The sequence below is a fragment of the Pseudonaja textilis genome, chromosome 2, assembly GCF_049901715.1.
Source record: "Pseudonaja textilis isolate UNSWEBS1 chromosome 2, rPseTex1.2, whole genome shotgun sequence".
Classification (NCBI taxonomy): domain Eukaryota; kingdom Metazoa; phylum Chordata; class Lepidosauria; order Squamata; family Elapidae; genus Pseudonaja; species Pseudonaja textilis.
The window spans coordinates 91,286,826-91,314,183 of NC_141991.1; the positions used below are offsets into that span (position 1 = coordinate 91,286,826).

The 27,358-nt window shown below is 35.6% G+C and overlaps 1 protein-coding gene across 4 annotated transcripts in view; it reads right to left on the reverse strand.

Moving 5' to 3' along the window:
- TENM2 (teneurin transmembrane protein 2) overlaps nt 1–27,358 on the reverse strand; it is an 865,315-nt gene that overhangs the window by 171,772 nt on the left and 666,185 nt on the right. For all 4 annotated transcript variants that reach the window (XM_087924563.1, XM_087924565.1, XM_087924562.1 and 1 more), the window contains 4 exons: nt 25,443–25,648; nt 16,416–16,611; nt 13,572–13,673; nt 3,857–4,051 (listed from right to left, as the gene is read on the reverse strand). In XM_087924563.1, coding sequence (XP_087780689.1) covers nt 3,857–4,051; nt 13,572–13,673; nt 16,416–16,611; nt 25,443–25,648 — 699 coding nt within the window. The remainder of the gene's footprint in view (nt 1–3,856; nt 4,052–13,571; nt 13,674–16,415; nt 16,612–25,442; nt 25,649–27,358) is intronic.

A 27,358-nucleotide genomic window follows, 5' to 3' on the forward strand; every position in this document is an offset into this window, starting at 1 on the left:
CTGATGGGCCGGCGCCTGAGGACTGTATTGGACAGATTGCACCCACAATACTGCCCTGACTCTCCCCTTGCTTCTACTTCGGGGGTTAGACATTTTTTGTTACAGGAGCCGATATTCGCAAGAAATTTCGCTGGGGACCCACTCTGGATTCCAGGCGAGGTCATCGCCATCACCGGGCCGAGATCGTATAGAGTCAGGCTGGAGGATGGTCGCGTCTGGAGGAGACACATAGACCAGCTTAGAAGGCGCCTCAGCACCCTTGCCAACAAGAATCCAGAGTCTCCAGTCGAAGGGGAACCGCCTCATCCGCCGCCCAGCCACATCGTACCCAGCAACCAGTCTGCACCAGCGGTCGTTCCGGTCAGCCCAAACTCGGACAACAGCGCCCAGAGAGTTGACCAGCCTGATCCAACCCACGAGAGCTCGACCCCAGTAACCAACCCGATGGTTCCCGAGGATGCCCAGTCCAGAGAGAGTGTTGGCGACTCTATGCCAGCTCGACCATCACAGACTGGTACCGAACAGACAGACAATGTTCCCGAGTTGCGCCGTTCCGGGCGCCAACACAACCCCCCCGTCTACCTCAAGGACTATGCATGTTCGCATCTGGGGGGAAGGGGTGTTATGTCCTGAGGACTCAAGGAGTTCTCACTCAGGTCCACTCTCTTTACGTGGGTGTTATTCCCCCATTCCCATTGGTTGGCTCTCCCCAGCAGCCAGCTATAAAAGCAGGCTGCGGGGTCCAACCGGTTGCTGATTGCTGCGAGCCAGTTCCAGGCTTGGCAAGCACGGTCATCCTTTTATTGTAAAATAAAGTATTGTTGCACTCATGCTCTGGTTCAGCCTCTCATTGCTCAAACAAAACAGACTGCCATTTGTCAGAAATGTTGTAAGGTCTCTCGCTTGGGTGGGGAGTTGGACTAGATGACCTACAAGGTCCCTTCCAACTCTGATTATCTGTTATCTGTTAAAATGAAAGTTATTTTGAAGGGACAGTGCCAATATTATAGAATTCTGGTTTATTAAATGATGAATGGAAAAAGCTATGTTAATCTTTCTTGTCATTCTTCTAAACCTTCTATATTTGCTTTTTCATTAATACATGTTTTCTAAAATATATTGATCTTTCTAATTCCTTATCCTTTCTTGCTCCTGATTAAATCATTTGTTCATTCTTTCTGAACACACACAGAGGCCAGACTTTAGCAGTCACAGAGCAACTTAATAAGAGTAGCATTTCATTTATGTCAAGTTTTTTTCTTCTGGAATCTCTAAAGGAATTGCACTACCTACAAAGATAATAAACCTGTTAGTATTTCTTTTCTTGAGGAAAGAACTTGGAGATGAAAACTAGTTTGAGATTAAAAACAGGATAAAATAGGCTTGTAAAGGAAAGCTAAAATATCATCATAAATGTGATTATATACTGCAATTTTTCCTATGAGGACAAGTTTATTTCCCCAAATAATTTTGGTGAATTGAGGAGGCATTCATCTTACATTCATTGAAAAGAATAATATGAAAAAAGAAAAACAGTTGATCGTGCCTTTGAAGGTTAGCTAGTTCTGGGAAAGGAAATTTACCCTTAACCCTTTTTGAAATTCCTACACAGAGCTTCACTTTTTAAAATTATCTCTTCCCTGTCTCATCTCTATTCATTTTTGTTTTCCCCTTTTGCTTTTCTGTCCGTAGACAGCTTCTTTCTTTATATCATATATCCATCTTCACACTTATTTTTTCTTCTTTTTCTCCTGGAAATAGGAAGAAAAGTTTTCATTGCACCTTTATATATTTTATAGTATAAAAATTTAATGTGTATGTGTGTGTGTGTGTTTGTGCACATATACCTAACAGTGATATTGGATGGTATATACAGGAAAGAATCAATTCATGTTCCCTATTTTACTGGAAACTAGTTTTAATTAATAGTTATGAACATTGATTATGCATAACTTAGACCCTGCTATTTTTCTTAAGGGGATGTGTTTTTGATCAGGATGGTATCAGGTCCAATGTTTGTTTATATATTTATACCACACACCCAAATACACACATGTACATGATCGTGCATCCATGCACAGATTTATGGGAGGAGAGAAACACCAGTATGATGAAACTACTGATTAAACGATGTTGCCCAGGGGTATAGTTTTTATAGGCTATTTTGTAGAATTTCTTTTAAACCTCTTCTTTAGAAATTTTCCAAAGGAAGATTTGTATTAATTTTATAATTATTTCTTAAACACAATGAATAAAGCACTGGAATTAAGGGATATTTCAGGTATTAATATTTGGCTAGGTTTTCCTGAACAAAATGCACATATTGAGATGCTTCTAAAATATTGTTATTTTGAAGAGGATATTAAAAGGATTATATTAACATATATTTGCTCCAGAGAAATACAGGAAGGAGAAAGGCACGGCCTTTGTGCACTTGTGGGAAATTTAATAATCCATTATTTACTTGTTAAATCTAGGTCTAAATCATAACCGAACATTTAGCCTATAGCAAAAATGCACATATCAACGATTTCAGGATATGTTACTTCAGTTCTGCATCTCTTCATAAATAATCTTTATTTTTGAAAACAGTTTTAGATTGTTTTCAAACATTTTCAGTTTTAGTCCAGTGCTGAAGTCTGTCAAGATTCTTCTGAAACTCAATCTATCTTCTAAAGTGGTAACTATTCTGGCCAACTTGGTGTCTGCAAATTTGACGAGTGCCCTTTCTATCCACTCATCTAAATCATTTATGAAGATGCTGAAGAGTACTGGGCCTAAGTCAGAATCTTGGAGTAACCTACTGCATGGTTTCCTCCAAGTTTCATTTTGGACTACCCATTGAGCGCTGTTGATCAGTCAGTTACAAATCCATCTGGTGGTGATATTGTCTATGCTACTTTGTCCTATCTTACCAAGAAATAGGCTATGGTCTGCTTTGCCAAATGCCTTACTGAAACCTAAATTCACAGCATTTCCCTTATCCACTAATTTAGTCACTTTGTCAAAGTGACTAAATAAAGTTTATCTGACATCATCTTTATTTGACAAACTGATGCTCGCTTCTAGTAATTGTCTTTTTCTGGAGGGCTTTCCATTTTAAGCATTACAAGGGACAAAAATTAATTGTAAGAAAAATCACATAAATATCCCATTCCTGCGCATATTTGGTCATTTCAATTTAGTTAAAACTTTTTGCTCTCCTGTTCCTGGTACAACTGCCCCCCCCGCCTCTTTTTGTAGGAAACTTTAGCTACTTATATGTTCAATACAAAGTGCTTTTTAGAATTCATTAAATTGCCTTCCTTTCTGTGTACCATTTACTTTCCTTTAATTCAATGTGATTGCGTGTAACAAGAACAATTTACTCTACATGGGGCCTCTAAGTGACATGGATACCTGTAGTCTTTCAAATCTGGCTCCTCTTTTTCTGAATTAATTATTACTAAAGTGTTTGCTTTTATAGGTTTCCAATTATGCCATTTTGTATACCATCTTTTTTATTTGTTTTGTTCTGCATTTTGCAGTTTAAAAATGCTCAGTCAATAAAATCCATGCCACCAAAGAAAAGAAAAGATAGATCCAGACCCCACAACAAAAGAATCACTCAGGTTTACCTGTGGTGTGTTATTTTGCAATGGCTCAAATTATTAGGATCCTTAAGTACATGGAAAGAAAGAAGCATAAATACAAATCACACCAACTGGTAACACAGAGAATGCTGAATTCCTGAGCTTCTGCTCCAGGACTATTAGAGCAGTTGTGTATCAGAGCATTATGGAATTTTTCCTTTTGTCCTCTCACCCTCTTTATTCAATACAAGGTGAACAAATGTAGTTTGTATAGTAGCATTTACCTTCCTCACAGTTTTCGCCTTTGTATCCTAAAGAGCAAACACAGTTCCCTTCAATGCAAGAACCATGGCCTCCGCATGATGGATCAATACACTGGCTGATGGGTATGTCACACTCTGGCCCTTTCCAGCCACTGTAGCACAAACAGGCTCCTTTGGTGTATTGTCCATTGCCACTGCACAGAACTGGACACGCAGCTAGATAATTGAATGGAAAAAAGGAAACAAAACAGCATGTCAATATCCAACTTGTGTAAGGATATGCTGACTTTACTAGCAAGAAACAGACTTTTAAAAATGCCAATACATGCTGTTCTGAATTATTTGAGATAATTTAGGCTTTAGGTTTCTAGAGATGCAAAAAATTTTTGCTGAAGCATCTTCATCTTGATAAAAAGAGAATCTCCACTGTAGGGTTTGAATCAAACTTTTATATTGCCAGCATTATTTCAATAAATACAACCATTTTCACAGTTGCTGTAATCGATCGTTTGAAATCAATTAGATTAAAAAATAACTATATAAAACAATGTAATGATTGGGCATATTGAAAATCCCAGCATTATCCTTGCAGACAATTTTTTCTAAGTAATTTTGATGTTACAACATTAAGTATAAATACTATTTTAAATATTAACAATATCAACATGAATACTTCCTGAAGATGGAGTAAATTCTAAGGCAAAATAATATTAGTAGATGCTATAGTACAGTGATTCACACCTTGGCAAATTAGAATAAAACAAGCAAAGCTTAATTTACAAACTTTCTTGTCACAACTTTAAATATTGCTCGGAGAAACTTTGATGTAGTTTCCATGATTTAAAAACAAACTCAAGTTCTTAAAAACCCAGGTTTGCCCAGGCATATGGCTCTTTATGGATTATGGCTCTTGAAATTATGATTTCTTTTTAAGTGAAAGTAGCTGGAATATTATACAGTTCACAACTATTATACTATACAACACATTTTCCATTTCCATTCAAATATGGTTGACCCTGCTTATAATATATTATTAATTATTTTATGTCTTCAAATTAATGTTTATTCCTGGACAAATTCCTGCATTTTTCAAGTGAGATTTCAGAAGTGGTTTGTCCTTGCTTACTTCCCAGGACTAAAAGAGTATGACTGGACCAAAGTAATGTAGCTGATTTTTGTGCCCAAGGCGAGACTAGAACTCACAGATTCTGGTGCCTTAATCACTATATCAAAATGTGTTCTATGATATAATAATTATAAATTATACCCTTGGTTGATCTCCAAAAACTAAACTAGCTTGGTATTTGACTGGGAGACCACTAAAGAAAATCTCAAAGATTATTTAAGAAGAAAGCTTATAATTTGAATACTTAATAATAATACCAATTTATTCTATGTGATATATTTCTAAATACATGTACGGAATGAAAAAAAAATGCCTGGACAGAATGAAAAGCATTAATAGATTTATCTGATTTATGCTTATAATACAAATTTCCAATATAGCACTTTTCCTGGAACCTACCATTCAGACACAAACCATCTTTTTTTCTAATAGACAACCAACTATATTATCATGTTATTCAAAACATGAATCCCCTGATTCAAAAAAATGATGGCACCAGAACACAACGCCACTATTACATTTCCTGTTATGAACCTATTTGGTTAGCAGTTGCTGCCATGATGAGGACTGCAAGATGTACTATAAGAACAGCCAACTACTCCTGTCCAACTAGGCAAAGGTCAAGCAGGATAAATAAATGTCTATAAATTGCTACTTTTGCATACAAAAGTCTAAATGTGTGTGCATGGGTTGGGAAGATGGGCTCTACTTATTACTGGGGTGCACATTCTCATGCTCCTATCTTCAAACTAAAAGACTATGAAGGAAGAAGTTAATTATTCTATAGACCACTGGGAAGAACAGTATGGACTGACATGCAATAAATCTATTGTTGGTACTCTTCAAGCTGACCCACTGAGAATCCTTCCTCAAGAGGATAATTAATTCTGCATCTGCAATAATTCAGACTAGACCACTCCTTGGGAATCCCTCCTCAAGAGGGTAATTAATTCTCCATCTCCAATAAGTCAGACTTGATCATTCCTTTAATAGGAATTAAACTGCTGCTGGTATGATATTGGATATGTTTTCTCAAAGGAGAGAAATATCAGATAGTCTTTCCTAATGTCTATTTTTCTTACTTTGATATTGCATTTTCTTAAGATTTGGACATCTAATCACATACTCAGCATCTAATCACATACGCAGCATAACAGAGCTTAAAGTACAGTATATCCTTTCTTTGCTTAGGCCTTACAAAGACAAATTCCTTGAAGGATGATTATCTTTTAGGTATTCAAGTTCTTTTGAAGAAGACTGTCTAACTTGCTCTTTAGTCTTATCAGGATATGTGCAATACATGCACATATTGCTCTTTAGTCTTACCAGGATATGTGCAATACATGAACAATCAGCCAATAAAGCCAAATAGTATGGCAAATTTCAAATTTCCAGAAGTTGTGGGTGGAAATGAGAGAGGCAGTTTGAATTGCTTCCATTGCATTTCAAAAAATTCTATTTCTAATATAATAATACTATCTTATGTACCTTTGCAGAATCCTTTTTCAATTAAATTTTCACCCATTATCTCCTTGATCCTGCTGGTGGTCTCCCCACTCTTCACCACCTCTACAGGTGGCTTAGCCCTGAAATAGCCGGCTCGGGGCACTCCAGCGGTGAGCATGGATCGAAACTGCGCACGATTGTGGATTTCAGTCCGTATCCAAAGGAGCTCAAACTGGAAGTTTCATCTTGTGGATTTTTTTTTTTTTGTAATCTACTTTCTAGGTCTTTAATCTCCTCCTGTAATTTCTTCTGATTTTGCCATCTTTCCTTATTCCTTTTTGCTGTATATGCTTTTATCAGCCCCCTCAAGACTGCCTTTGCTGTATCCCATAAATTCTGTAATGATGTTTGCTCCACTGTATTTTCCTTTTTAAAAAGTTCCATTTCTTTCTTAATTTTCTCTATAAAATCTTTCTCTTTTAAAATTTGGGAATTAACTATCCACCTTCTACTCTTCCTTTTCCTTCCTTTCCAAGTTATTTTTAATGGGTTATGATCAGCCCATACATTTGTCGTAATCTCTATCAAATCTAGTTGGTTTCCTAGTTCTGCGTTCATCCCCGCCATGTCTAATCTAGACCACAATTTGTGTGGGTTAGAGTAGAACATGAATTCTTTTTCCCCCAAATTTATTGTCCTCCATTGATCTATAAAATTTAGTTCCTGTGTCATATTGAAAAAGGATCTGGGCAAAATTTTCCTTTTCTTTTTGTTCTTTGCATTATTAAAATAATCCTTCTTATATCTACTACCGTATTAAGATCTCCCACAATGCATACATTATCTTGTCCCATCTCAACGATTCTCTCATGTAAATCCTTATAGAATTGACTTTGGTTGTCATTTGGCGCATAAACTGTAACTAATAACGATGACTAAAATGATGGATAAAATATTTATTGTAATATAATGGAATGTTTGTCAATAAATAAATGAAAAAAAGTGAATGAGAAAATGAAATTAGGAAAGGATGGGAACATTTTAATTATTATTAATGATTTATAAAAATATAAGTGAAGAAATATGGAAAAAAAAAATTAATTATGGAAAGTTTATAAGTGTTCACAAGGAAGTATGATATTCAATTGAAAAGAAAAAGATGTTAAGACTTAAGATGTTAAGACTTTAATGAATATTAATGATAGAATTTAATTGGAATGGAATGAGTGTTTTATTTACACACACACACACACACACACACACACATATATATAATTTTTTAAGGATATAGTATGTATTTTAAGAATGTACCAAGCAGAATTCGATTGGAAGTTATGTATTATATTGAATGCTATAATCTTAAAGGTATAAATTGAAGTTTAAATAACAATTGAATGACAAAATCAAAAGATATAAAGGTGTCATACTCCAATTAATAACTACAGGGGAAAAGTCAAAGATAATAAAAAAAAATTCTTCCAACATATAAATAAAAAGAAAAAAATCAAGGAAACAGTCAGTCCACTAAAGAGAGAAGATGGCAAGGAAGTAACAGGCAACAGAGAGAAAGCAGAACTGCTTAACTCATTCTTTGCCTCCCTCTTCATGCAAAAAGAAACTATAGCTAACTCACCAAAAACATAACTGTAAAAGAAAGACCAGAAATAAAAGTTAAAATAAGCAAAAATAGTAAGAGAACACCTGTCTGATAATACAAATCACCGGGGCCTGAACGATTACATCCCAGAATTTGAAAGGAGCTGGCAGAGGTCATCTCAGAACCACTGCACCATATCTTTCAAAAATCCTGGAGCACCGGGGAACTACCAGAGGACTGGAAAAGAGCTGATGTGGTTCCTATCTTCAAAAAAGGAAAAAAAACAGACCCAGGAAACTATATACCAATCAGCCTAATATCAATACCTGGGAAGATACTGGAAAAGATAATAAAAAAACAGATCTGCCAACATCTAGAAACAAGTAAAGTAATAACTAGCAGTCAGCATGGGTTTGTTAAAAACAGATCATGCCAAACCAATCTTATTTCATTCTTCAACACAGTGACTAAATTAGTAGACCAGCAAAATACTGTGGACATAATACATTTAGATTTCAGCAAGGCATTCAACAAAGTAGGCCACAACCTACTTCTTAGTAAGCTAGAAAAAAGTGGAATAGATAGCACCACCACTAGATGGACTCGCAACTGGCTCACAAACCGTATTCAATGAGTAGTCTAAGTCTACATGGAGGGAAGTAAGCAGTGGGGTGCCACAAGGTTCCGTCTTAGACCCAGTACTCTTCAATATTTTCATTAATGTCTTACATGAGGGGATAGAAGGGGAACATACCAAATTTGCAGCTGATACTAAGCTGGCAGGAATAGCTAACACCCAAGAAGATAGGCTCAAGATCCAGATGGATCTTCACAGATTAGAACACTAGGCCACATCTAACAAAATGAAATTCAATGTAGAGAAAAGCAAAGTCCTACACTTAGGCAAGAAAAACCAAAAGTATAGACTGGGTGAAACCAGGCTCAATAGCAGTAACTGTGAGAGGGATCTTGGAGTCTTAGTGGACAACCGGCTGAATATGAGCCAGCAGTGTGCAGCAATGGCCAAAAAAGCTAATGCAATCCTAAATTGTATTAACAGAGGGATACAATCAAGATCAAGGGATGTACTAATACCACTCTATAAAGCCTTAGTAAGACCACACCTAGAGTACTGCATCCAGTTTTGTTCACCACATTATAAAAAAGATGTTGAGACTCTAGAAAAAGTACAGAGAAGAGCAACCAGGATGATTAGGGGACTGGAGGCTAAAACATACAATGAACGGTTGCAGGTACTGGGTTTGGCTAGTCTAGTAAAGAGAAAGACCAGGGGAGACATTATAGTGGTCTTCCAATATTTGAGGGGCTGCCAAAGGGAGAAAGGGGTCAAGCTATTTTCTAAAGAATCTGTAGGCCAGGCAAGGAATAATGGATGGAAACTGAAGGAGAGATTTAACCTGGAAATAAGGAGAAACTTTCTGACAGTGAGAACAATCAACCAATAGAACAGCTTGCCCTCGGAAGTTGTGGGAGCGCCATCACTTGAGACTTTCAAGAAGAGATTGGACTGCCATTTGTCAAAAATGGTGTAGGGTCTCTCACTTGGGTGGGGGGGGGGGTTGGACTAGATGACCTACAAGGTCCCTTCCAACTCTGTTTATCTGTTATCTGTTAAATAATATGGCAATAAACAACAGTGTTGTAATTGCCACTAGAGGGCAACACAGCTAATAGACTTACTTTAATTAAAGTATTTAGGCAAATAGAGAAAGTTTACCTTGTGTCAGAATTATTGCAAAACTAATGCCAGCTTTACTTGGAAAAAGGCAATAATCCAGCATTGAAATTTTTTTTTTAGAAAAGGTCCTTTACCTTATATAGGATTTTCCACAAGAATGTTTTGTTTTGTTTTCGACTCCAATTCAAATCAGTCTTGACTCCAGGCAACTGTCTGGGCAAGTCCCTTCCATTTTCTTGGAAAGATTTCAGAAATGATTTGCTATTTCCTGCTTCCTAGGGCTGACAGAGAATGATTGGCTCAAAGCGGTACTAGAACTCACACTTCCAGTTTCTAGCCTGATGTTTTAACCATCACTCCAAATTGGCCAACTGTAAGGGTGTGTGGAATTAAACCTCCATGAACTTCTTAAAATACAGACTCATTTCACTACTAATTGTTGAGGTTTATATGGGGACACGTAAGACATCCAAATGAATACAATATAGTTTAACCAACATAAATGAGAAGCACATTTGGCATGACTGAATATTTCCAATCATCTTAAAGAACAGTCATACAGAAAGCACCTCCTGACAATCCAACTGGGAGATTAGTATACCCCTCATGTGACAAAAATGAACTAAGTACACAGAAAACACAAGAACTAGAATATCAAAACACTTGATGAAACCATTAGGTCACTGAATATAATATTATTTCTCAGTGTAAAGTTCAGTATAAAGTATCCAGGGAATGATTGTCTCGCCGCCACCTGAATACATCTAATAGAGGGGAACCCGTCATGTCTTTAGGTAATTGGTGCATTGTAGAACTTCTCTAATTATTTAGGAGTTTTTTGTCTTATATATTTATTGAGGCATTATACAAATTCCTAAATAAATATTTAACATTGAACTGTGAGTTCTCTTATCTCTTGTAATAATAGTTCTTTCCTTTTGCTATCCATCAATATATTCTGCAGAATGATGAACTGTATATTATCTTGCATCCCGAGTTTGGGGTACAAAGGTTCAAAGTTCTCATCATTCTAATGAGAGTTGGGCTAGAAATACAATATCTGAAAAGTTTACTCTCCTGTGCTATCAAACTACATGTTAGCAGGCAAGGCAGAGAATCATAGGACAAAAAATTCATCAGGTGTGTCAAATCCCTAATATTCAAAAACCATGTGGGGAAAGCAGCACACGCTGACTTAAGCACTAAAGTATGGATGCTTTAATTAATCCAGGGTGAATTTAATTGCTTTCGCTAAGTGGAAATTGGGTTAAAAATGATGCAGAGCGTGCTGGGGTGTCTTAAAAATCATGACATATGAGTTGGATGAATCGATAAATTAAAAGTGCACAGATGTTTTAATTAAACCCAAAGAAGTTAACTAAGATCACCAGAGACTTTTAAGCCTATGATTAATTCAATTCATTTTAAATACCTGTAAAAATATGAGGATGCCTCCATTTTGAGCATTATGAAAATTCCCAATCAATAAGCGCTTAAGCTGCCCTGAATATTTTTTTTAAATGACAGAAGGTGGTTCATTGAGTATAAGACCTTCCAGTACAGATAGGACAGAAGCAAGTGATATGGAAGGCAAATTTGGACAAATAAGTTACCTACAATGGTATTGACCAAGAAGAGAAGTAGTGATCTTGTGTAGAATATCATTACTTATACAATGTCTACTATTCTTCAATGCTTATCAGTTTCTGTTTGGTTGGCTTCAATCAAAATGTTACAGAGTTGCCAGCATTTTCTTATGTATGAAAATAGCAAAATGACAGCATTTCTTTTCTTTTTTTATTAATTGTTGTATGGCAGTTATGACTGAGGTATAACCTTAAAATATATGCAATCTTTTTCTCCTATAACTTGAACCATATGGTATAGAAAATATCATGAAACATTAAGCAATGGGAAATCTAAACTTCCAGAACATAGTGGAGATAAGGCTTCTGTACTGTACAGTTGTTTTTAGTAAATCACAATATAGAGGTGAAGTGCACTGCTTAAACAGAATGTGATTCTTCAGTCTGGTTCTTTTACCTTTGTCTGTTTTTCCCATAGATATCCCTGGCAGCCTCAGCTGCCTTAGCCTGATTCAGCAGCATGGCACAAAATAGTTTCTTGGCTTGCCTCAGCTTTGGGCTATGATGCAACAAGAAACTTCTTTGCACTGTGCTGCTGGGCCATGCTGGGGTTTCCTGGAAAGCCCTTTGCATACAAAGCCCTGCCCCACCCTGCCCTAGAAGTACAATGCAAAGAAGCATTTTTGTGGTACAAAGGGCTTCCCCAGGCACCCCAACAGCACAGTGAAAAGGGCCTTTTCATGGTGCAAATGGTTTCTGTGAAAGGCATCTGCAAAGGGGTGGGCTTTGCATTATAAAGGGTTATCTAGGAAGCTCCAACAGTGTGGCACAAAGATTTTTTTAAAAAAATATTTTTGCAGTGTAAAGGGTTTCTGTCAAGAAGTGGGCTTTGTACCTCAAGTGACTTCTTGGGAAGTGCTTTGCAGAAGTCCTTCACAACATGAAGTCCAGCCGGGTCCAGCAGTTCAGTGCAAAGCTTCAGCTACCCAAGCCCCAGGTTCCACTCACAGTTGCCCTTGCCATCCTGCACTGTGAGGCCTTGTGCTGCCCAATGTTATGTGATCTGATTTTTGCTGTCTTTTTTTCTTCGTGTACTAATGTAACATGAATGCAATGGCTTTTTATGAGGAAACAGGTAGGACCATCTTCTCTAAGTATTGAAAGAAAACAACAGTGTGGTTGGGAAGAAAGCCTCCTGTGGCCAGCATAAAGCATCAGGCCAGACATCTTTGATCAACAGCAGGAGAAAAAAGATAGTGAAGGTCAGCTAGGGTGTCAGGAGTTATGAAGTACAGGAAAGTCAAAGGATATACTGTACTGTAGGTAGGGGAGATAGATGGGGGAGGGAGCTGCAACACCTTGCAGTCATAAATGCAAATAGTTGCCAAGTGCCTAAATTTTGATTATGTGAACTTGGGAGCACTGCAGTGGCCCTAATTTCAGGCACCAACTACTTGTTCAAATTGACATAACTTTGGTCACTGAACAATGGCTGTAAAGTCAAGGCCTGGAAAGTGGTCCGGTAGAACTTTATCTGGATGTTATTACAGGGCATTCAATTAAATGAGGATGATGGACATGAGAAATCCAGGCTAACATTTTTACTGTGCTTTGTGGTTGCTTGAGTTAGAAGCGGAAAACTCCACATGCAACAAAGAAAGATTTCTGGTGAATGCCATGGCAGTGTTTAAAGTGGAGATCAGTGGCTGGATCTTGGATCCTGCCTGGAGAAATCTCGCCAGAAATTCCATGTGCACTCTGGACAGCTGCTTCTTATGAGCAGACTTCAAGAATTGAGACTTTGCAGGTGACTTATGAGTTGAGTGACTAGGAAACCAGGGATACAACCTAAGCTCACAGTCATAATACAGCCTTTTATGGACCAAAAGCTCGACCAAGTCTCATTCCTTAATCAACTTTGTGGTTACTTTTTACTGCTTTGTAAATATCAAGACCCTTTGGAACCACCAGTTTTTATCACATCGATCAAGTGACTCTACTTCTTAAAGAAAGAAGTTTTAAATATGATTTTAAGGATTTGGAAGACTATTTTTGAAAGAAACAGCAAAATGGTGTTTAGCATGCTTATTCTGCAGAGTTGACTAAGGATCCATATAGATTTGGAATTAAAAAATGAAATTAATTATAAAAATTCTTCCTATGGGAAACTGGGTTTTATAGGTTCTTTGAAAAAACACATAATTGCTATGAAAAGTTTTTCCCCCTGTGATTTAGAATAAACTATAGAATAAGTAGCATGTGAAAAGCAAGTCAATCATTACCTTTTGCACAGTCTGCTCCATGGTAGCCAGGAAAACAATGACAGATTCCAGATACACATTCGCCATTCCCATGACAATTGCGTGGACAGTCCTGTACAGAATCTGAAAGACAGATGCCACTGATTGTCAGTTATTTCTCCAGATAACATTGCTTTTGATCTTTGTGCATTTAATGAAATTTCAACATCTGAAATTCACTTCACAATAATTAGAAATGGCCCAAACAAATAAGAAAATCTTCGGGCCTCTTAACAGTACATTTTCTAAATATTACTAAAGACTTTGTTTTTCTTTTTCTTTTTTGGTCGAGTAGCTATTTCCTCTCTGTGGGGGAAAAAAAAGAATTTACTGCACTTGAAGGCATTTAGCAGCCCTATTTTCCATTTGAGGAAATGCAGAGGCAGAGAGGTCCCCTCTGTTATATAATGAGTCCAAATCGCGCATTCACAGCTAGGAGTCTCTTGTACTAATGATTAGAATGAGCCATTGTATTTTGGTAAGCGGCTGCAATTGTGTATTATGACTCAGAAGGGAGTCTCCTATATATGGCGTGATTTCTTTTTATATTGTATGTAGTTGTTCCATGTAGTAATTATTATAGCTGAACAATAATTTGTATGAGCAAAACATGCTAAAGTTGAAACTTTTAACCACGTTTTCCATAATCTGGAATGGAAACAACCATCATACTGCTGTATCAGTTTGTGTTATTAATACTTCTGCTTTTATTTTGTCTGTGCATCTTCACCAATATATATGTGGCAAAGAAAATCAATATGCTGAGAAAAACCAGAGAGCTACAGTAAATGTCTCTCTATAAGCTTTGACTTCCTTTCAACACCTGAAAAGCCACAGAAATCTGTTGGAGTGCTAATGCTTCTCTTCTGCATAGCTGGTGCATCAAACTGTATGTCTCAGACATAATGGAAAGGTCCAATGATTTATTTCCAAGGAAACTAAGCTCTGATAGAATACTGGCATCTTTGAAATCTCTCAATATTCAAAAATAACTTTTGTGGTTTAAGGTTTGCCAGAAAGCTTACCTTTTGAAATGAATATTTTGCAGCATCTGTTTGTTTTGCACAGATAAGACCCTCTACTGAAAAAAAAAAAAAGAGTTTCTGTGGCCTCACACCCCACAGCCAGGCATTGTCAAGGCTTCTTTCAAACAGGCAACAAACTAAACAATTAGATTTCCAAGGCCATCAAAGTTCTCATAAGTACATTTAGTTCAGAAAAGCTAATGAAGCTGTTCTGTAAGAATTGCAGTGACTGTTGTACCGAAACTAATTTTTGTGCCTTTTTCTCCTGTTTGTACCACTTGAGACCATGCTCTTTTAGAAGGGAGCAATAAAAATAATAATAAATGAAATATGTATATTGAAAATTATATATTTTAGGAATGCATATCTGTATGTCTCTATAAACACACAATTTATACATTGGTATAGAAGGTAAAGTAGAAGGAGTGACTCACAATAATTATCAGGATTTTTATATTAATAAAAATGATAATGACAGGAAAACACTTTTAAGTTAATTAATTTATAAAATTATAAACATTTTCTAGTTCTCACAGATATAGAACAGTATTTCTGTATTTTTATATTTATTTAACTGAAGAATAACATCTTTTGGCACTTGTTCTTTTATTTAATATTGCTCAGTATTCCAAATCTCTATATATGGCTTGATAGTGAAGGTAATGGATATGTGTCAAAGAACCTCTGAACTGAATAAAATACTGTACTTTTCTTCCCTTTTTAGGCAATTACTATCATTGTGCCATCAAGAAGTCTACCTAACTATTATATCTATTACTTTGGACTTTCTCATAAACTGTGATTCTGTTCCTGGCAACACTTTCCAATATAGCTCTATGGAAGAAAATGTTGCAATTTTAAAAATTTGCATTTCTAGAAGATGCTGATTCTCTGAATATATGAAAGTATTGCGACAAGAGGTAGATTGTATATATTTACAGGTGTAAGATTTACACGGGTATACATTTCTTATACTATCCTATCTTTTGATCATTCTAACTCAAGGTGGTTTACATTAATGCAATATTTTAAAAAAACCTCTGTAAATTGCTAGCAACATATAGAGTCTATTTTATTTTATTATTGTATTTTATTCTGTTTATTTTTTATTTTGATCCTGCTTTTCATTATTTTTTTAATAAATAATACTAATACTAAGTAATACCTAATGTTCTTTTTTCTCCTATTTTCCCCACAACAACTCTGTGATGTGGGTTGGGCTGAGAGAAAATGACCAGCCCAAATTCACCCAGCTGGCTTTTATACCTAAGGTGAGACTGAATTCATAATCTCCCAGTTTCTAACCTGGTGCCTTAATCACTAGACCAAGCTGCCCAGTGCTATAAAAGATTAAAATGAAACTGGTAATTCTATAAAATATTTTTCTAGATATTGCCAGTATTAAAGCGTTTAAAGGCTAAGGGAGAACATATTTAATATAACACAGTATTCCCCTGAGCTTACCAGACCTGAAGTCCAGTTAGAGGTTAGCAAAATCGCTGTGCATGTTTAAAAGAAGACCCACAAGGTTGAATAAGATCAGCGGTGGGATTCAAAAATTTTTTTACTACTGATTCCGTGGGCATGGCTTAGTGGGCGTGACAGGGGAAGGATACTGTAAAATCTCCAGTCAGAGGTGGTATTTGCTAGCTCTCCAAACTACTCAAAATTTCTGCTACTGGTTCTCCAAAACTGGTCAGAACCTGCTGAATACCATCTCTGAATAAGATATGTTTGAATGGTAGCACACATAATTTAATCATGTTTTATAGCCAAGAGTGCACAGCCATGGAATTCTTACCCAATATGACAGTACTGAAAGAAACCACTTCTTTATCTTTGCCATCGTTGTAAAAAGCAAGGTGCCACAGCCCCACATCCAAGTACTGAACAAATACAGCTTCATTCTGAACTAGCGTCTGGATACTTCGACGCTCACGAGGAGATTCCACGACACTCCATTTCTCTTTCCCATCTAAACGTTCCATAAAATCATACTATGGGAGAGAAGAAAAAAATACACTTGCTAATACTTATATTGCATAAAGTATGACACAAATGTATTAGAATGCTTATTTGCAGTGGAGGAAAAATATAATGCTTAAGACTTTGTTTTGTTAGACCAGGCAGCATTGCTGAAGGACTACATCTTCACAAGGTTTAAACCCAGTAACTTGGTCTCTCACCATCTCCTACTCATATTGTTCAGAGATCTTACACTAGTTGTACAAAATACAGAATAACAAAATTGGAAGGGATCTTGAAATTCATCTAGTTCAATCTCCTGCCCAGTCAGGAGACTCTATACCATTTCAGACAAATGACTATCCATTCTCTTCTTAAAAACCTCCAATGATGGAGCTCCACAACTTCTGGTGGCAAGCTGTTCCACTGATTAATTGGTTTCACTGTTAGGAAATTGATTTTTAATTCTAGGTTGAGTCTCTCTTCGATAAGCTTCCATCCATTACTTCTTGTCCTTCCCTTAGGTGCTTTGGAAAGTAGATCAATCACTTCTTTGTGGCAGCCCCTCAAATATTGAAAGGCTGCTATCATGTCACCCCAAGGTCTTTTCTTTGTTAGGACTAGGCATATCCAGTTCCGTCAATTAAAATTGAACAAAGGAACTATATCCCTCCTGTGCAGGTCAGACAGTATATAGTTAATTGGGAATTGGGAGCTGCCCCCTTAAGGGAATGCCTCATGGTAAAGGTAGTCAATGCCTCATGGGAAATGTAGTTCATGTCATGTGATCACATCTGTAATCCTGATTGGTCACTGACTTGACCCTTGGTTGGGTTTGGGGGAGTTTCCTTTATTCTTGCTTGGACCCCAGCATTGTGCTGGTGTCTTTCCCTTTGCTCCATCATTATGGGATGAAGATAACTATATTTTCACACTATGATGACAACTATGCAAAGATTGGATATTAGATGAATCTCAACATAACTGTGAGTTATACCTTAAGGATGCCTATTACAATCCAATAAAGAAACTTTGTATGGAAGCCTTTGTAGAGTTTATCTGTGTTTATATTCAGCCAGGAACTTAAAGACAGATCAGTGAAAATATAGTTATCTTCTTCCCATAACGATGGAGCAAAGGGAAAGACACCAGCACGATGCTGGGGTCCAAGCAAGAATAAAGGAAACTCCCCCAAACCCAACCAAGGGTCAATTCAGTGACCAATCAGGATTACAGATGTGACCACACGACATGAACTACATTTCCCATGAGGCATTGACTACATTTACCATGAGGCATTCCCTTAAGGGGACAGCTCCCAATTCCCAATTAACTATATACTGTCTGACCAGCACACCTCCATCAATGAAGGCAAGCAGGTAGGCATATCTGCCCCAAACAAATCTGATGCAACAACCGGTTATAGAAATTCAGATTATATGCCCAGTCACTAATTAATGCTGTTCAATACATATAAAAATAAACTTAGTAAAAGAGCAACAGAAATTATTGCATTAACAAAGCACAGCCTATTTTCTGAAGAGCAAAGATCTCTTATTTTTACAACATTTAATTTTATATAGTTTCTTAACTATACCTGATTATTAAATATATTGTGCTTAGTTTTAGATCTAAATCTAAGGTTTCCATACTGATTTATACAATTAGTGTAATGTGCTTGAATAGCCAATTGTGTCAAGAATGAAAATGAAGCAGGATTCTTATGGGAGAAAAACAATTCCCAGCATTCCAGCCAATTCAGTCCAAATGAAAGATTTGCATATGTACATTCACACTTAAAAAAGACAGGTTTTTCTGCCATCTGGCCAGTAATTATTTTTCCAAGTTATCTATCCCATTAATCGAAAAAACAATTTTAAATGCAGATAATTTACATTCAGTATATTCAGTGGAAAAACCTGCTAGCAGAAAAATGCATTTCAGTCTAGGTAGCAAGGTATTTTTATCGGCAGTAGATATAGCTCAATATAACATCATGTGTCCTTTCTTTACCACATTGAAAATGGGACATGCCTACATCATCTGTCTATTACTTCTCTGTGAATTAATTTTGCAATAGAGTAATAGAGTTTATTCATTGACATACAATCAATACATTCATAAATATATGCTATTCATAAAAAGCACACCAACTTTTTCATTGTAGCAATGCTTTAATATAACCACAGATGTTATTTAAACATATCTGTCAGGAGGAAAGTAACGGGTTAAAGACATAGACATATACTTTTGCAATATTTCTTGATAGGGTAACATAGTTACAAAGCTCCTACTCCCCTGCCTCTCAGAGTTTATTGCTCTTTAGGTGGTTTGTGTATTGAGGGTCAACATGGAACAATGTAGGAATAAAACTTGACATTTTTCACTGGTAGCATGCTGCTCTGCTTGGATAGTGTTGATAGACTCTTCTGGTCTTCTGCATGATGCTGATTCTGTCTCTCAGATAGCAAGCAGGCTCAGCAGTTGACCAGATCGAAGGAGGAACATGCAGAGGTGCTAAAATGATTTGAACTGGCTGAAACTACAGGGACCTAGTCTTACCCCATGGCAGCAACTGTGTCCAAGAAGATGCAGGAAGGTTTCACTGCACTGCACTTTCAACTATACTGCTGCTAAAAAGACAATTCATTGGAGCTGACTTATTGAAAAAGACTGCTTAATTCATATATGCATAGAACCCCAGGAACAAGAGAACTGCTGACAGAATGCCCTATGCATTTTTATCCTTTTCACACTGAAATGTCTAATCCACAGCTTTTATGTCCTTCCTATTATTCCCAACAGGCAGTAGGCAACTGGATGGATAGCTGACATGGATAGTGAAGAGGTTGGCTTATATGGAAGATAAACATTCCCAGACATTTTTATTTAACTGTGGTGAAGTATCGCAATGAATGTCAAAGCTTAAGCTTAAAGAAAAAGATATTTTACAATGTCTGCCTAACCATTAAATTCCAGATGCTAAATGAAATGGAGATGTGGAGTATGCTTGTTTTGCTCCACAATATAGGAAATACAGTGAGAAAGAGCTTTAGATTGGATATATAAGTGTATGTCGCCCTACAGATATGACCTTACCCCATTTTACAAGTGAATCTCAAAATTCAGAGGTTTTACATTATGTATCAGGGGTTCAGGATTCAACATACTTTTTTTTTATTGGTCAATAAGAAGTCCTCTCCTTTACCTCCTGTATCTCAGTTGAAAATTGTTGAGGAATTTCATCTGGGAGGAATTTTATGTCATCTAGATCTGACACTGTTCTGCGAATCAGAATCCCTGAGAATGTGTATTTTTCCAAATTTTGCAATGCAATTCTCAGGTAAAAGAAAGAAAGAAAGAAAGAAAGAAAGAAAGAAAGAAAGAAAGAAAGAAAGAAAGAAAGAAAGAAAGAAAGAAAGAAAGAAAGAAAGAAAACTAATGTAAATACATTAGTGAAAAATTCACATAGAAAAAAATGAGAAACAGGTATACATTAGGAAGCATATATACCAAAATAAATGTGAATTTACAAACTTAGTTGTTTCTCTACTTATTTGTGGTAATAAATGTACCAGGCCCTACTTTTATTTTAATTGTCATACTTTGTTTTATAATGCTTAGCACCTGATAAAGGTAGAGTTTATAATGATTGGATACTTGCTTTGCCTCTGAATGGATATCAGCCTACTACCATTTTTTGAATCAACCCTGAACAATACAGGGTCTCATCCATTCAAAGTGTAGTTTTATCTTTCTGTAGCCAATTTTTCTGGTATGAAAAAATATAGAAGGATGAAAAAGAACACTACAAATGATTATTTGCATATTATTTGCATATATTATTTGTAACTGAGTGTTAGTATTTTCAGAAAGAACATGCTTCTTTTTGATTTGGTTAGTAGAGAAATTCTTCATACCTTTGCCTTAGACAAAAGTTACAAAAGGAAAACAAGATTTGTATCCTGTTATATATTTGGGTAGATTAAAGATGCTGAGCTTGTGCCAGCCCAGGTTTGAGACCCAAGGTCTGCGCAACAGGCTGAACTCCCATTCCTTGCCCTAGCTCCTGTCCATCTGGTAGTTTGGAAACATGCAAATACAAGTAGTTATCACTTTGGTGAGAAGGTAACAGCTTTCTTCCCTTGGCATATAGCCATGCTGGCTATATAACCATGGAAATTGTCTTTAGACAACATTGGCTCCCTTGGCCAAAAAAAAAGAAGATGAGCATTGTGCCTTAGAGTTGGACATGACTGACAGGAAATCCTGTCCCTTTATATATTTGGTAAGCAGTTTAGCATAAAAATTGCTTTGCTTTATTGCTAGGCTCAAACATAGGAAACAAATCATTGGCTAACCCAGGCTAACCCAGAATAGTTAATCCTCAGTTATAATTACAATGCATGACCTTTATTTTTTTTTTAAAGCCCATGGCTCTACATATGAACCTTACATGAAAATTAGATGCCCTCTAAGTAAGCTCCAAAGTCTCTTTCTACTTTATGTGCTTTTTTGTATTTCTTCCTCAGATATTATACTATTGAATGCACCAGTTTATTGAACATTAAAAAAAAAAATCTTGTCATGTATCCAATGCTAAATGGAAATATTTTGAACTTTCAGTTGCTTTATTTATTATAGGGAAGGAGAATAACATCAAAAAGTAGGGATGAACTGAATTTTTATCCCTTGAGGTGATGTATAAACTTTAGCTAATGAATTCAATAAAAAGCTGCTTTGTCTTTATTGTTAAAGTAAACCAGCAACAGACAGAATTCAAGGTCTGATTTTGCTCCACCAACTGTCTGGCTGGCTCATTACTTTACATTTCTCTGTTCTATTCTATTGAACTTCTGATAAAATGCATTTTATAATGAACTGTTTTAACAAAATGATCTTGGTGAAAATGTCACTTTCTCCCTAAAGCCAGACATAAATGGATAAAAGTGAGAGATGTGGACCACACAGTGAAAGACTGTAATTTCATCTCTGAAATCAGAAACAAGCTGTATGCTCTGTTGACATGGAGACTAGATCTTTGAATATATTGCTAATCATTTCTTACATCTAAATTCAAAAAGAAAGTTTCTTTCAAATTTGGCTTTGGGAGGGTGACTTTATTTTCCTTTTTATCCAATTTCTCAGAACTCTTCAGTAAAAGTGTATCTGTAGTAAAAATACTACATGCTGGAAACAAAAAGGTAAGTTTTCTTATAAAAAAATTAAATTATATGAAGCTACACGATGATGAAATTAGAGCTAGAAATTGATTTAAATTGATGAAATCTCTTCCATTATTTTGGAAAGACTTTTTTTAAAAAAAACATGTCTGTCTGTCTATCTATCTATCTATCTATCTATCTATCTATCTATCTATCTATCTATCTATCTACCATCTGTAATCTCAAGATTTTAAGTGTATTTTCTTTCTAGCCAAACAAAATTCCAAGTTTACTCCAAATTCAAAATTCTTTATAAACTGATGGAAGTTTTCAGTATATAATTCAACACCACATAAACATCTTTAATTGTGGTTACTGAGTTGTTAAGCCTTAAGAGTTTTTGTGTCGTTAGACATCCTTTCATCTAGTTTGTAGCAATGCCCATGAAGGGAGCCAGGGGTTGGGGGTGTTAGATAAAGAAAGTTATCATCCTTTCCAGAAGACATAAATATATCTGGTTAAATTTCCCAGTTGCTTTTATTTTATTATAAAAATATGTTAACAACCCTGAGATATTAAAAATTCAATTTCCCTTTATTTTACACCTTTGATTTGTTCCTAAAATGTATTTTGCTTCATTTGTGTTGGGAGGAATAGGATAAGAGGGGAAAGAAGATGGAGAGACTAATCAGTAACTACTCCTATGACTGTTTAAATCACTGTCATATGTCTAGAAGCCCTCATGAGCAGCTGCAAGATAGAAGCAAGTACAATAGAACATTTGGTCGTGGCCATAATTTGTTCCATAACTTTGGTTGCAACCTGATTTGGTCGCGACCTGAACATAATTTTGGAAATTTGGCGCTTACAAAAAAATGGCGCGGAAAAAAAAAAGTGAATTTGGTCATGATCAGAAGCTTCTACTGTACAATCAAACCTAGAATTCTAAGACTCTCAAACTGAAGCTGTATGCTCCATGTTTCTATTAAGGGATGAGTAATTTATCTATAAATTATTGGGGTTTGCATTTTCTATTTTTATGTCTTCTTCACACTTAATAGGCTGTACTACTACTGTTTAATTTCTCGTGCATTTGTGGAATTGGTGTCAAATATTAATTTATAAATGCAATGTAGCATTTTAAGATAATTCAGGTTACTAACAGCCATCTCAAACTTTTGAAGATGCAGTGAAATATACAGTATTTTTCTTTGAGATATTGTGAGTCCAAGACAAACTTTTAAAATGAGAGGACAGATAAAATATATTTTATATAATTTATTTTGTTTTTGTTGTTGTTTTTGTTGTTGCTTTCTTTGAAGCACATCTCTAAAGAAAAGTTATAATTCTTGTTTTTGTTTAGTAAAAGCATTTATCACCTCTGAGCCTATCCTACTTTGTCTTTTGACAATAGGCTTCATTCTTCTATTATGCAAAAATTATCTTTCTTTCTTCTCTCTAATGATAAACATACTGTTTTAACTTTATAAATTTGCTCTGCTGTTAATGGAGGACAAGTTTAGTTCACCATTTCCAGATGTGTTGTATTACTTCTAAGAGAAGTAGGAATTCTACAATGTATAGTCCAGTATTTTTGGAAATTACAAGGTAGATTGGAGTGGACTTGTTAAATCAAAATAACAATATGTAAGTTCTTTTTACTATGGCATCTAAGTTTACAATGGGAACATAGTACACTTTTAAGGGAGCTTATTCCTGTAAACAATATAAATTTCTGCCAAGTAATTTTAAATAAGTACATGATTTTATTCATAAATATCTTATCTGAAGATTATATACTGAAGTGCCATCCCATCCACCAGTCATTTGACACTTAACATGACAAACCGAAAACAAGTCAATGAAACTGAGTGTAATTTAAAGCTAAATTTATATACTAAAATCTCAATAAGTTTATAAAGCAAACAAACACTTCCGGTTCATCCTTTTTCCCTTTAGCCTTTACTAGTAATTAGGATAATAGAAAAAGTAGAGTACATCTTTGGCAAAGAAGTTCTATCTCCTTGAGTGTAACATTATATAGGAAAGCCAGATAAAGAACATTACGTTGACTAGGCTACTACTAACACATTTTTTAATTAATTTTTATCAGATTTTCTACTCTTTTCATTTGGACTATTTTGTTGATGAACACACTTGTATTTGCTTGCACATGAATGTATAATAGAGATAGGATTCTCAGGCATCTAAACATTCAACTAATTTTCAGTTCAACATATAAAAAGTAGAACAAGCTTAAGAGTAATTTACTGAAGCATGTTAGGTATTTTATCACCAGAGAATACTGTAACTCACAGAGCTATCAAGCATTTTTTGTTTTAGCTTTTAATATGTCACTCAAGGTAGCATTTCTGAAGCATTGCTATTCCTTTGATACATCATTCCCTATTCACAGGATTGTTCCTAAACAGGCCCCCAGTTCCATCAATTTGACTGACGAGGCACTTGAAATATTTGCTAAAGAGTTATGGAGAACCTTCAAACTCATTGTGGTTTTCAGAGAGGAACTGCATCTTCACATTCTCAGGTTAATCATGTACCTAATTTTCTGATTATTGACTTGTTCCCTCAAAAGATTTTAACTTGCTTTGGCTTATCCACATTATTCAGCGAGGAACTGTCAAGCTTTACCCTCCTTTGCCAAATCAAAATTTTTTAACCGTGGGAACATGGCATTTTCATTTTTAACTTTAGGATGCTACCTAATGTCAATTTCAGATTATGAATGTAAATCTCGCAAGACATATAGAAAAGCTTTTAATGCTGTTTTTATTCTGGAATAGAACAGGCTGTTTCTAGCAGCACATTAAGTAATCAATAGATGCTGCCACATAGTGTTATCCTGTTGTCAAGGTTTATAGCTGCTCAGAAAGCTAGTGTGTATTTTCTGGGAATATTGAAATAGGTGAATATTATTAGCCAAAGCCAGAATAAAAGAAAGATTGGTTTGTTTGGGAAAAGCCAGAGCTGTGGACTCCTGAAGTGCAAGACTATGATTAGGAGTAAACTTAAGCAATGATTTGTGGATTTGAATACCAAATGCAGGAATAAAATCAAAACCCAGGGAGAATTGATGTTATGTATTCTTTGCATTTTAACTAGGCTAATAGCATAGAATTGGATGATAATCTGGTAATTTTCTCTCCAAATTTAGAACATCCTTCCAAATTTAAAGTCTAAGAATATGATTACAAATGTACATATGGCAAAGCAGAGCAGGTAATGCCTCACATATTTCACAAAAGCCCCCTTTAAACCTGAAATAAATAATATTAGAGGCTGCATTCTTCGCTGGTGTTTTTCCCCTTCCTTTTCACTTTCTAGTTAGGTTTCTTCTCCAACTCATCACCTGCCAATTGTTGTGGGATAGCAATTATCAGACAAGCATGGGAATTCTAGGCCTTGTTGTCATACCCAATGTTCCAAAAGATCAGAAGGACACTAAATGGGAAAAAGCTAACAGATTAAAAAGTGATTGTGATAAGGATGGATTTCTAGGACTGAGGATGTTCTCAGTCCTAGTAATGGCCCTCAATGTAACAGAGGCTGGAAATTCATAGAATCTTTGCTAAACACAGGACAAATAACACAAATACTCAGATAAAAAGTTACAGTAGTTACAAAACAATTCCCATTTTTTTCATCATCATCTTCTTTTAAGCATTTTAGTACAATACCTGTACATGGGATGGTGGAAGTCCTCTTCTGATATAGACAGCAAAAAGTGCATCCTTCCCTAAAGAGATATTGAATTTCAGGAACTGTGGCTGTGCAATGTGAATTTGTGCTCGCCAGAATACTCCTTGTGGCACTTCTTGAGTGACCCTCCGTCCGACGTCTGCCTCCCCACTGTCAATGCTATTATTTCTAGTGGCCCATGGTCCTGGAAGACAAGAGCCAATAAAACCATAGGACAGTCAGAATCAAATAGATTTATTTTTAGCACTCCTATTTAAGTTGAAACTGGGTGGCAAACCTATATGTCAATGCAAAGTGCATAGTAGTTATTAAGACTAAATTTACCAACCTATGCTTTAAAAATAATAATGAAAGCAAACTGCTTCTAGTAGAATTTTAATGTAAGAATGACAATATTCTTCTTAAAAAGCTATAAACTTGTTCCCTGGGGCATTTAAAATCTTGCATACAGCTTCTCTCCCATTTTTATTTCCAGTGCTGCTCTTTACTGATCAAACATAATAAGAGCGGAGAGTCAGCTAAGCACATTAAAAGCTCCTTGCCCTCTTTTCACCATTCTATTGTGAAAAGAATATGAAAATAAATCCACAAGGGAAAGTAACGGAATAATTTCAGTGGCTTTTATTCATCCTGTGTCAAATACCAAGCAAGTGTGTAAGCAATCAAAATATAAAAAGAAATGAATAGATGAAATGAAATACACTTAAAGACAGTTAAAATTTCTTCTACCAAATATTAAGAAACTAAATGTATTGTTCATCATATTGAGTTTATTATCTTTTATCATATTTTTAGTGGAAATCTTTTGGCTAATAATGTCCCCTAGGCAATACCTTTGGCTGATGTACTATATATAAAACTATTATGAAACAGTAATATAGAAACATTAAATAAAAATTATATTTCATTGAATTCCTAGATTTTTGCTTTGTGAAGGCCAAAAAAGAACACCATCAATAATAACACATTCTTGTATATATCTTTTATATATCTTTTACTTTCTGCCAGTATGTTTAACTACATGACTTGCTTATGAGAAGAGTCATAAGCAATTATGAAACCTTGACATTAATACAAATTTGAGAAGAAAAAAATGAATTGTAGATCTGTGCATTACTTCTAAGCTGAAGAACAACCATTCAATCTTGGATCAAATAAAGAAACTTACTTTGGGCATGTGATACAAGTGGAGACAAACAGAAGGCTTGGTAGAATTAAAGAACAAGCAGTGAAAGAAAACAGATCAGATGGATCATGGGATCAAAGAAATTACTTGACTGTCTTTGGACACATTACAAATTACTGTATTGTATATGGTCACCAGGCATCCAATTCCACGACACCTAAATAACCTTGGATTACAAGAAGCTGTGCCTACCAGATGTGTGAGTACTATGTGCATCTTCTTTTCTAAGCTTCCATAATCCCTTAACTAATGATCAGATGAAGATATCCAGATATCTCAAAAAATTAACAGGAAGATCATTATTTATTGTGGAGAACCATACCAAGACATTATATGAAGCATTAATTATAGGGATAGCAATCAGGGCCCAAATACATTTTGTCTTTTCTACAATTCAGACACATTCCCATGTGTTCTCCTTTATTTTCTTAGCTTGCATTCTCACCACTGTCATCCCTATTCTCAAGACAGCAGCAAGCCAATCCGTTACTGCGGTATACAAATATCTTGCATATTTTTATGTCTTTCCTCTGGGAACAAAATAAATGTAATGTGATCTTATTTCTATTGGCCTCATGAATAATGTATGTCTTATAATATTAGCTTAATAATTTATACGCCATATATTAAATATATTTCAGTTTATTTATTTGTATTATTTTATAATACAGGAGAAACTGTGGTGGCACAGTGGTTAGAATTCAGTAT